Source organism: Meriones unguiculatus, chromosome 1 (genome assembly GCF_030254825.1).
Source record: "Meriones unguiculatus strain TT.TT164.6M chromosome 1, Bangor_MerUng_6.1, whole genome shotgun sequence".
Lineage (NCBI taxonomy): Eukaryota > Metazoa > Chordata > Mammalia > Rodentia > Muridae > Meriones > Meriones unguiculatus.
Window position 1 is genome coordinate 144,930,284 of NC_083349.1, and position 11,917 is coordinate 144,942,200.

Consider the following 11,917-nt stretch of genomic DNA (forward strand, 5'->3'; position numbering starts at 1 on the left):
TATGGCAATAGACTTGTTACGTACTTCTCTCCGTCTTGAAAATCCCCCCCCCCTTTTGGCTCTTTCCTGAGACCAAAGACCCCAAGCCTAAGGACTCTCCAGTGATAGCCCACACCCTCCATCTGGGAAGGAAAAAGACAGGTACCTAACTGGTGGGCTGAGTGGAGAGGGCAAGAGACGCAAAGTTCATCTGCAGAGGGCTTGCCTGCTGTGCAGGAAGCCCTGGGTTAGGTCCCCAGCACAGGCTCGGTGGCACACACCCGAAATCCCAGCATTCGGGTGAAAACCAAAAGATGAGAAGCTCAGGATCCACTAGTCACGGTGGATCACGCCTGTAAGCCCAGCACTCGGGAGGCAGAGGCAGGAAGATCTCTGTGAGTTCAAGGCCAGCCTGCCTGGTCTACAGAGTGAGTTCCAGGACAACAATGGCTGTATAGAGAGAGCATGCTCAAAAAAAAAGAAAGAAAGAAAAAAAGTTAAACGTTATTATTCTTGGCCACATAGTGAGCTGGAGCCCAGCCAGGGCCACATGAGTCCCTTAACCTTGAAGAATCTCCAGGCACAAGTGGGAACTGTGGCAGATTTTAAAATGATTCCACTTTCTGTATTATTTGTGGAAGGGTACACCTTTGTCAAGACAAGTCAGTTTTGAGAGTTGGTTCTTCCTTCCACCTTGACACGGGATGAAACACTATCTGGCTAATGCAGCAAGCTCTTTTCAGCTGGCGAGGCTCCTCTGCTGACTGACAGCAAAGCTGGGCTCGGTGGGTCTGCCTGTCAAACCCAGGATTCTGGAAGCTGAAGTGGGTGGTTAGTGCAAATTTGAGGCCAGCCTGGGCTACACAGTAAGTTTGAGGCCAACCTAAAGTACACAGGGATAGCCTGTGTTTACCAAGAGCCAGGGAGGTGGCTGTGCGGTTGGGGCCTCTGCGCTGCGGGAGAGCTCGAGTTTGGATCATCAGTATCCAAGAAAATGCCAGGCATGGCTGTGTGGACAGAGACAGGCTGATGCTGGGACCTGGCCGCTCAGCCGAGACAGTGAGCGTCGGGTTCAGTGAAGACAGCCTGTCTCAAAACAAGTGGGTGGCAGGGGTGTTGGCCGCGGTAGGCAGAGGCAGGTGGGCCTCTAAGTTCAAGAACAGCCTGGCCTACAGAGTGAGTTCCGGGACAGCCTGGGCTACAGGGTGAGTTATGGGACAGCCTGGGCTACAGCGTGAGACCCTGTTTCAAAAAGAAAAGAAAGTTGAGAGCAACAGAGAAAGACACCCAAACCCCTCCTCTGGCCTGGCATAGGCATGTGAACCTATGTGTGTCTGTGCGTATATACCTAACAGACACAAAAGCCAACCACCACGGTGGTGCACACCTCTAAGGCCAGAACTCGGAAAGTCGAAGCAGGAGGATTAGAATACGAATACAAGGCTAGCCTCAGCTGCCTAGGGAATTTGAGGCCAGCCTGGGCTACGCGAGAGGCCGTCTCAAAATAGCAACAACAAAAACTTGGCATCTAGAGAGAGCTGAAGACAGAACAGACAGGACGCCTGGTGAGAGGGCCAGTAGAAGGCCGCCCCGCCCCGCCCCGTCACACTCAACGCTAAGGTCACCACGGACTTTTATTTGGGAGTAGGGAATCAGCTCCAGAGGCGCTCGCAGGCGCGCAGTAGCGGAGCTAAACCTGGTGGGCGGGGCTCCGGAGGCAGGTTCTCATTGGCCAGAACCCGGGACCCAGCCCTGTGATCGGACTTCCGGGGCGGGGCTCCGGCGGCCCACCACAGGCTGCTGCGCCCCGCGCGGGCTCTACTTCTGCGCGGGGATCATGTCGTCGATGGACTGGCCCTTTTCCAGCTTCTTCTCCATCTCCACCATCAGCTTCACGCCGTCCACCACCAGCTGCACCTGTTCCACCTCGGAGGAGCCCAGCCGGTCGGCGTTGGAGATGTCGAACACGGCGCCCACCGCAGCCGTGTCCACGCCACCTGCACGGGAGCAGAGGCCACGGGGGCGTGAGGTGGCGGGAGACGCGCAGGGACGGCCCCGTGCCCACCTGAAGTCGCCTCGGGAATTCGCTGTTCACAAGTCGCCGGCTCTCAGCATTGGGCAAACATGCCTGGATTTTAGGGTGAGGTCCCGGCTCGACCCTCCAACATTGAATTGTAACACAGGCCGGCGAAATGGCCGAGTGGGTAAACATGCCTGTGCCAAGCCTGACGACCGAGTCAAATTCCCAGGGCCCACAAGGCGGAAGGCGAGAACTGGCTCCTGAAAACTGTACTCTGCCCTTCACATAAGTGTCGAAGGATGGGAGTGCCCTCTCTCGCACAGATAAATCCGTTTAGTTTTAAAAGGGTGCCGGGCGCTGACGGTGCACACCTTTAATCACAGCGCTCGGGAGGCGGGTGGATCTCTGTGAGCTCAACGCCTGCCCTACAGAGTGAGTTCCAGGATAGCCAGGGCTACACAGGGAAACCCTACCTCAAAAAACCGAGAGAGAGAAAGGAAGAGGGAAAAGAAAAGAAAGAAAAAAAAATGCACAGGCCTTTAATCCCAGCACCCACGCAGGAGGATCTCTGTGAGTTTGAGGCCAGCCTGTTTTTCTTGTTTTGTTTTGTTTTTTTAAGATTATAAAATTTTGTTTCATGTTTGGGTGCACCTGCATGATTGAAGAGGGCATCAGATCTCATCATAGATAGTCGGGAGCCACCACGTGGGTGCTAAGAATTGAACTCAGGACCTTTGGAAGAGCAGACAGTGCTCTTAACCACTTAACCACCTCTCCAGCCCCCCAAGGGCGAGCCTGTTCTACATGGTAAATTCTGGGACATCTGGGTCTACATAGAGAGACCCTATCTCAACATCTCCAACGCATACATACATACATACATATATGTGTGTGTGTAAGAATGAATATGATGGTTCACGGTGAATGGCTGCTGTGGTCAAACTGACCACATTACATTTACAGAGGAAGACTCTGAGGCTCCAGTGGAGGGCCGGGCTTGTGTGTAAAATGCGTGTCCTAGTCTTGACCCCGGCACTTGCAGGGATGTCCCTCAGTAAGGAGCCCTCCCCAGACGCCGCGGGGCGGGGCAGGCCGCACCTGTGCCGCGCTTCTGCAGACGGAGGCGGGTGAGAATCTCCTCGAACTTGGGGTGCTTGCTCAGGTTCGCCAGCTTCACGTGGACGCCCCCGCGCAGCCCGGTGCCCAGGTTGGAGGGGCAGGTGAGCACGTAGCCCAAGTGCTCGTTCCACATGAAGGGGTGGCCAGCCTTCTTGAAGATCTCCTCAATCTGGGGAGAGGACATGAGGGACCGGGCTCCAGGGGCAGCCTCCGCGCGGACATAGGTGGAGGGGGGATCCCAGAGGTGGGAGTGGAGGGCCGACCAAGCGGCCTTCTGCCCAGAGCCGCCTGTGGCAAAGATGCGGGCGGCCTCCGACCGTGGGGTGGGGCCGGCTGCAGGAGGCGTAGGAGACGGGGGGGGGGGGGGTTCTGAAAGGTGAGGATTAGGCTAGGGCTACGACTGGAAAGTGAGGCTGGGTTAAGGGGGGTCTGAGTGTGGGGTGGGGAACGGTTGGGAAGTTAGTGGGTAGGGCGGAATTAGAAAGGACGGAGCTTGCTCAGTGTGTATGTGCGTGCACGCACTGGTGCGTGCGTGTGTGTGTGTGTGTGTGTGTGTGTGTGTGTGTGTAAGAGGCAGAGATTGCAAAGCAGGTGATGAAAAGCCGGTGGGGCGTTGGGAAAGGTGGAGTGGGAGGGGTCTTGGGGAGGGGGTGTGGCGGGTAGAGGAGGGCGGGGCTGGATGTAGGAAGCGGGGTAGCTCTAACTGTGGGCGTTGCTGTCGGGACGCAGACACCCACCTTCTGCAGGCCCACGCAGAAGCGGCGGAAAACCTCCTTCATATTGCCCCCTTTCTCCATGGAGATCACGCGGAGGTGGTCCTCCTCGTTCACCCACACCAGGAAGCTTTTGTTGTCGTTGTGCCTAAGGGAGGGCATTTGGAAGCCTCGAGGTCAGCAGGAACCCCATGGCTCAGGCACAGCAAATGCATGAGTTAGTTCAAAACAGTCCTCCCTTTGAGAACTGGGTACAGTCACAGGCACGCCGGCCTCCTAGTCACAATCTCCAAAACTTCAGATCTGAGGATGAGACCGTTCATGGTCCCTGAAAACCTTTCTTAGCTTGACTCCTCCCCTTCCGGGCATCGGCCCCAAAACTCTGCTGTTTCTGGTTGTGAGCCTAGCCTATGAAGGCTGAGTGGTCTCTCTAGCACCCAAAAGACCAGGAAGATCGTGAGTTCGAGGCCAACGTGGGGCACAGTGCATTGCACCCCCCCTCCTCCCGTAGGGTCATATCGACAATGTTTATCCATGCTCCTGCTTCAGCCTGTGCAGTGTGATGATTACAGGCATGCACTGTGAGACCAAAAGAACTAAAAATTAAGTTTTGGGGTCACTAGATTAAAGGCACAAGCCTGAACAAAGACCAGTCATGTCCCACCAGCCACAGGGGGTAGGCCAGCCTTGCCGCATTCCCTCCTGCCCACTAGAGAAGTTGCTAGGGAACCAACCGGCCCAGATGACCCCCAACAGTAGCCTTGTTCCTGGAAATACCACAGAATGTGCTAATTGCCCCTCCCCCCTAGCAACAGCCCATCAGCACAGGACAGGACATTTCCACTGAAACCCAAGACCAGATGTTCCACACACACACAAGAGAGAACAAAGAAAGCCAGAACCAGTTACGGTTTGGGGCCTTCCCACAGCCAATCCTTTAAAATGCAGCATAAGCTTGCCAGGCTGGAATTCCCCCGCTTTGGGCACCCTGGGAGGGACTGGGACCTATCAATCACCCTCAGTCCTGAGCTGGGGCTCTCAGTTGGATACCAGTGGCTTGGTGTCTGTGAGAGTCCCAGCTCCAGCTTCTAATAAAGCTCCTCCTGGTCTCTGGAATCAGGCACAACAGCACCACCAAGCCTGGCTTTATATTATTGTTGTGATTGTTGTCATTGTTACTGTATTTTCCTGCGCATGGCCCTATCCCAGGCAGGTGCTCTAGGACTGAGCCACACCCAACTCTGGCTCTCCTTTCAGTTTTCATGTTGAGGCCAGGCTGGCCTCAAATTCACCGTAGCCTGGCTAGCAGTAGGCTTGAAACCCACTGCCAGGCCTACACATTATGCCTGGCCAGTGTAAGCTTGCTACACTTCTTTGGTCCAAGTTTTCTAAACCAGGACACCTGACCAGGGCTAGGCAGGGTTGGAAGGCGAGGCCACGGTCTCCTGCGATGGAGACGGTCAGAGGGCCAGAAAGAAGCTGTTGCAGCCAGAAGAGAGGACTCACCAGATGCCACGAGCGTCGGGCCAGTCTCGGGCCATGCCGGAGGCCAGCAGCAGAGGAGAGACGGGCTTGTCAAACAGGAAGTGGTCATCAATGAGCTGCTGCTGTTCCTGCTCCGTCATGCTCTTCAGAGGGTAGTACTTGCCCTTGAACTCACCGGTCAAGCTGTTGAGAGCTACAGGGGCCAAGAGAGAGCAGTCAGCTGCCTGCTTCGCTTAAGCTGGGGTGCCAAGGCTGGAGGACCCTGCACTAACTGCTGTCTCTGACATCCTGGACCCAGACATCAAAGAAGTCTCCAAACCACCTACACCCGGAGTCTGAACCCAAACACATGACCTGTTCCCAGAATTCACTGACACCTCCCGCTGTGCACCGATGGACACAAAGCAGACCGTCCCACCAAGTCCATGTGCAAGAGATTGTGATTCCTGGACATGGCTGCTTTTTTTTTTTTTTTTTTTTTTTTTTTTCTGAGACTTGGTTTCATCATGTAGGCCTAAGCCGACTTCAAAGTCACTATGTGTGGGGGCTGGAGAGATGGCTCAGCGGTTAAGAGCTCTGCCAGATCTTCTGGAGGTCCTGAGTTCAATTCCCAAAGCCACTATGTGTGACATAATCATGGAGGCCTTAAGATTGGCCGTTCTAGGGCTCTGGGGCAGGTGGATGTCTTTGAGACCAGCCTGAGCTACATAGTGAGTTCCAGAATAACCAGGGCTATATGGAAAAACCATGCTGCAAACAAAACAAAACAGCAATTTTTAAAAGCCCCCTCCCAAAAGAAAGGATTAACTATGGTCCAGTGTAGAAGTTTCCCTTGTCCAGCCAAGCATTTGGGAGGCCGAGGCAGAAGGCCAGATGGGCTAGCCAAGGTGTCTGTGCCTCAGTGAAACAAAAGAGAAATTTGCAGTTACTACAAACATTTGCTATTGTTTGTTTTCATTTCCTGCTTTTGAGAAAGAGTCTCACTGAATAAAAGCTGGCCCTTCAATTCCTGGTGGTCCTCCTGCCTCAGCCTTCCAAGTACTGGGATTCCAAAATTAGAGTGCCAGGCCCAGCCCTGTCCCCACACCAGTCCTGAGAAATCATCTCCGCTCCTCTGCTCCACTCTCAGCCAGAGCAATGTTGGCTGAATTAATGAATCAGCGAAGACCCCTGGTTAGCTGAGCGCAGGACTTCCCAGGCTGCCCCAGCGTGCAGGATGGCCAGCACAGGTAACACCCTTCCTTCCCATGCCAAGGCGGCTCCAGGGGAACCGTGGTTGGAGACCTCACCTTCCACGGACAGCTTCTCCACAGCCCGGCGCTCTCCGCGGGAGCAGTGGGGGGGCAGTGTGTAGCCTTTGATGCTGCGGCCGGTGCGCACGCGGCTGCTCAGCACGTAGTTGGGGTCCAGGTCGTCTCCACCCTGGGGAGCACTGGGGTGTCAGGGAAGGCAGTCCTGGCCGTCTCCAGTCTCACTCCACCTTCTCCAGGTCTCACTGGAGACCTTTCAGGGTCTCTCTAGTGTTCCCGGGTGTCCCCCAAAGTCCTCCGGAGTCTCCCTGCTTCCGCCTGAGTCTGCCCCAGAACCTCTACGTCCTCCCCAATCCTTCCGGTGTCCCCCATGTCCTCTAGGGTCTCTCCGCTTCCTCCTGGGGCTCCCCGGATCTTCTAGGCTTTCCCCATAGCAGCCGGGTCTCCTCCAGATGCCCCCAGGGTCCCCTCTTGCATTGCCTCACTCACTGCCTACCCTCTGCCCTCAGGCTTTTCAGGCCCCATCCTTTCTCGAGGTAGTCTCCGTCTCTCCTTCCCTCTGTCTCTGTTCGTAGCTCCACCTTTCCTCCTATCCAGCCACTCGGCCCAGGGACACTGACCTTAAGGTTCTCATGGTTGAGGTCGGTCTTATGTTTGTCTGTGGGTTTGAAGCCACCATGGCGGTCCTGGATGATGGGGTCAAACAGGTCCTTGAAGACTGTGTAGGACTCCTCATCGCCGGCCACACAGCCTACCGTCATGATAAAGGGGTGACCTGCGGGATGGGGCTGAGGTTAGCACCGGAAGCCTGGGCCTGTGATGGATGTAGGTATCCAGTTTGGGGGAAAAAAGCTGGCCCAGAGACCAGGTAAATAGGGTCAAAGAGGTTAAGGCTTCTTGGAGTCCACAAATTATAGTGTGCCAGCCCAAAATATTTTTTTTTCTCTTGGTTTTTCAAGACAGGGTTTCTCTGTGTAGCCTTAGCTGTCCTGGACTTCCTTTGTAGACCAGGCTGGCCTCGAACTCACAGAGATCTGCCTGCGTGTGGCAGCGTACCCTGCTCAGCCCAAAATATTGAGAAGCTCAAACAAACCTTTTACACAGAGGGTCTGGGCAAGAGGCTTGAAGGACCCACTTATGGGCAAAGAGTGCAGCTCAGCAGAGTAGCACCTGCCTAGAATCCCCCAGTGAGGGGCTGGGGGTGTGGCTCAGTGGTAGAGCCCCTGCCTAGCATGCAGGGAGGAGGGCCTAGGTATTCTAGGGATGAGAGGGAGGGAAAGGAATGGGAGGCAGGGAAGAAGAGAAGGAGAGCAGGGGAGGGAAAGAAGCGGGAGCTGAGGCCTCCTGGGACAGGCAGGCCTGGGACAGTCAGTCCAGTGGCCTCCAGTCCTCTGTCCTGCTACAGGCTCACCTGGGTTGTCCACCCCAGTCTGGATGACATCATCCAGAGTGAAGCCGGAAGGTGTCTCCTTATCCCGAAGCTTCTTGTAGAGGTCGGGGGTCAGCACCTTGGCCATGTGGTTGTTGTGCTTGCTGAGGTCAGGGTACTCCTCCTCCGGTTTGTAGTTCAGCTTGAACTTGTTGTGAGTGTTGCCGAACGGCATGATGGCGGCCTAGGGGACCCTGAAGCCAAGGGGGCACTGAGCTCAGACTCAAGAACCCAGCCGCAGGAGGCTTGAGGTCAATCAGAGCTTGGGCTTGAAGCAAGGGGATTCCCCAGCTGTTGGGGATTGGTCCAATGCTTGTATATGGATACTAGCTGCTGGCCCTCAAGATCTGGTTACTGCCTCGATAAACCTATCCTTGTTGTGTAAGACATTATACCTGACTGGCTGATTAAATGGCTGTGCCTGGCCAGGGCAGATATGGGGTAAAGGTGGCTAAGGTTCCCCAGCTTTGGGTTCAGGAGACTTTCTGGAAAGAGACGGACAGGAAGAGAGGAAGAAAGAGGATGGCATCCTTGGTTAGTGTGGAGGAAAAACTAAGCCTGGCGTGGAAAGGCCCAGATGCAGAGTACGAGCAAACAATTTTAAGATTGTGCACGGAAGGTAGCCTAGATAGAGAAGAAGGCTGGCATTGGGTGGGGGCTGGGAGGTGGGTGGTTATTGACATAGCGTAGGCAGAAATATCTGCCCAGCCCAAGGTGAATAGACAATTATAAAATATAACAGGTGTCTGCGTCTTATTATTTGTGACACCATTTTAGATACTACCACCGTGCTAATCATAGGGCAAATAATAAATAATATATACCCCCACACTCATTTTTTTTTTTTTTTTTTTTTTTTTTACAGCAGCACCCAGCCTTGTAAGGAAACATCAGGAGCCCAAGTCGCCCGATATGGCCACATCCTGGTTGTGTGACCTTGCTGGGGACCAGTCTCTCTAGCCTGAAAAGGAGGGCAGGCAAAACTGTTTGTCTGGAGCCAGAGAAGGACGGTGGCATTAAAAAAACAAAAACAAACAAACAAACCAAACAGCACAGGATCTGAGGTCTGGGGGTCCGTTGGCAGAGCACTTGCACAGCGCGCACAGGACCCTGGGTTTGGTGCCCAGCAAACTGGGTGTGGCAACTCATGCCCATGACCTCAGCACTTGGAAGATCGGAAGTTCAAGGTCATCCTCAGCTATGTAGAGCTGGGGGCTGAATATAGGCCTTGGCTGGGCATGGTGGTCCTTGCCTGTAATTCCAGTGCTCTGAAACTGAGGCAGGAGAATCGCAGTGAAGTCAAGGCCAGCCTGGGCTACAGAGTGAGACTCTGCCTCCAAAAATAAAACAGAATAAGAAGAGCCAACGATCGGAAGTCGGATGGCCTCATTGAATCTCAGCTCTGCTCCTGACAAAATGCTGTGTGGCTTTGAGCAAGTTGTTGGACTTGTCTGTTCACTCCTCTGTGAGGGGGAGTCCACCGAGGTCCTCACCTCTTTCAAGGGATTTAAAGACAGGTGAGGCACGTGGGTCGGTGCCTGGCATATCAGGCATCTTTTATTCAGTTATTGCTCTCAGCGGCCTGTGGTGGTTCGGATGAGAATGGCCTACAGGCTCACCTGTTTGAGCGTTTGGTACCCAATCAGTGGAACTCTTTGGAACTGTTTGGGAAGGACAAAGAGGTGTGGTCGCGTTGGAGAAGGGGTGTCACTGGGGTTGGGCTTTGAGGTTCAAAAACCCACCTCGTTCCCAGCTAGCTAGCGCTGTCTGCTTCTTGGCGGAGGATAAAGAGGTGAACTCAGCAATTCCAGCGCCCCGGCACAGTGGTCACGGGCTCTAACCTCTGGAACTGTGAGCCCCGAGTTAATGCTTTCTTTTTTTTTAAGTTGCCTTGGTCATGGCATTTTGCCACAGAAACTGAAAACCAACCCCAGCAAGCCCTGTGTGAGGGCCCAGGCAGAGATTATATGTGCACCCCGAGAGGAGAAATAAGGGAGATTCCCTATCCAGGTCTGTCCGGCTGAGGGCGTAGGAATGGATCTGGGATGCTTCAGCCCCCTCGTTCTGTCTCTCTGCCTCCGGCTGTCTTCGGGGTTCTCTTCAAAGCCACATCCCTAGGTCACCTCAGGCTAGTGGCTAGAGCCTGTCCTCTGCCTCCCTGGGGCTGAGGCTGATGAGCATGGATCTGGCATGAAGTTCCAGTTGGGAGTCTAACGCTGTCATTTGTTTGTGTTTTGAGGCAGGGTTTCTCTCAGGCCTGGAGCTAGTCTGGCCAGCCAGCCAGCCGCAGGACCCATCTGCCCGCACCCCAGCTCCTCACCAGTGATTACAGACAGTCTCCCCAACGGCCAGCTTTTTTTTAAGGTGTGAGGTGTGGGGTTTGATCTGAGCCCTGATTGGTGCCGCCTGAGCCATCTCCCCAGGCCTGTCGTTTGTTTTTTGTTACTATCGCTTTACTTTATTACTTTATTACTTTTATCGACTAAATCCCTGGGGCGCTGACAGCAGGGACGTTGATCAGGGCTGGAAGGCAGGGAGGAGGTGGGAGGAAATGTGGACCAAGTGGAGAGAAGAGGGTGGGTAGGACAGAGACCCGAAGCCCTTGACGCTGCTGCTTTGCAGCTATTTTTAGAGGCTCCCCACCCCCACCCCCACCCCACCTGCCCCTCCCTTCATGTAGGCTCGCCTTGCACTAAGTCAGCAGAGCTGGGTGGCCAGGAGGACATAGAGCCAGGCCCTGAGACTCAAGGACACCCCAGGCTTCCAGCCCAGATCTCTTCAGAAGGTGTCCCCCCGCCCCCGCCCAGCCCTGTCAGGGACATCCCAGGAGACAGGACACTGAGGCAAGAGAGACGCAGAAAGAGCCCGAGCCCCAGAACCCATCACAGACTTCCTAAGATCTCTAGGTAAACTGGATCATGTAACCCCACCTTCAAGATCCCTGAGACAGCCAGACAGAGGGAAGGAGAGCCAGACGGGGACCTGCCAGACAGCCCATGAGGTAAAGGCAGGGAGCCCCCAAGTCTTGATGCCCAGACACACAGGCGGCAGGAGACACCCGACTTCCCAAAGCTATCCTCTGTCAACGTGTGCATTGTGACCCCGTCTGTCCCCCAATAATTCTTAAAACCTGACAACCACAGAGAGGGTCAGGGATGATGAGACACAAGGTCACGGGAGCTGTGTTAAAGGGCCACTGACAGGAGCCATCTGGACGCCTGCCTCAGTGATAGCAGGCCTTCGACTGCTATTCTCAGCCCGTCGACTGCTATTCTGAGCCCCAGCCTACCCTGTCTTGCAAGCAGGGACATTTGGCAGCTGTTGAGACCTGGGTGGCCTGAACATTTGTCCCCACAGGTTGTTCTGCCGAATACGCAAGCGTAACGCTATGGGTAAGCAGGGGACCCTTGGACTCCTGCGCCCCAGACCCCACCCCTGGGCCTCCCGTACCTGGCTGGGCTGGCTGGTGAGAGGGCTGTCTGCGGCGTGGAGGTGGTGCTGACCCGGGGGCAGCCCCTGTAGCCCCTGGCTTATATAGTGGAGCCTGAAGAGTATGATTGGCCAGGAGGGGGCTGTCCCCAGGGAGGGGCCCCTGAGGGCAGCTGAGCTCTCAGCTCATTGCCCAGGCACCTTGCCCGCCCCGAGCCCAGGCATACCGCTCGCCCAGCCCCATGGCCTTGTATGGGCTGCCCCTGGGGCTGACCTGCTCACTGTTTCCCAGACTAAGTGCTGAGTCGAGCTGGCTGGGGACAGCTGGCCCCCCGCCGGGAACACAGAGCAGCAATACTTTGGGTGTCCCAAGCACGTAGAAGCGTGGCCCTCAGGCCTGTTGCAGCCTGTCTCAGGCCCCTCCAGGCTTGGTGATGGCCAGCACCCTCCCTTAGCCTCATGGCCAGCGTCAGCAGCTGGGAGAACCATTTCA

General features: G+C 55.2%; 1 protein-coding gene across 1 annotated transcript; it reads right to left on the minus strand.

Moving 5' to 3' along the window:
• Nucleotides 1-1,595: 1,595 nt before the first annotated feature.
• Ckm (creatine kinase, M-type) lies at nt 1,596-11,561 on the minus strand. The gene is made up of 8 exons (XM_021642124.2): nt 11,446-11,561; nt 7,978-8,189; nt 7,187-7,341; nt 6,606-6,738; nt 5,338-5,509; nt 3,856-3,979; nt 3,098-3,287; nt 1,596-1,976 (listed from the first exon to the last, which is right to left on the minus strand). The coding sequence occupies exons 2-8, from the start codon at nt 8,168-8,170 to the stop codon at nt 1,798-1,800; spliced, it is 1,146 nt and encodes a 381-aa protein (XP_021497799.1). The 5' UTR covers nt 8,171-8,189; nt 11,446-11,561; the 3' UTR covers nt 1,596-1,797.
• Nucleotides 11,562-11,917: the final 356 nt, after the last annotated feature.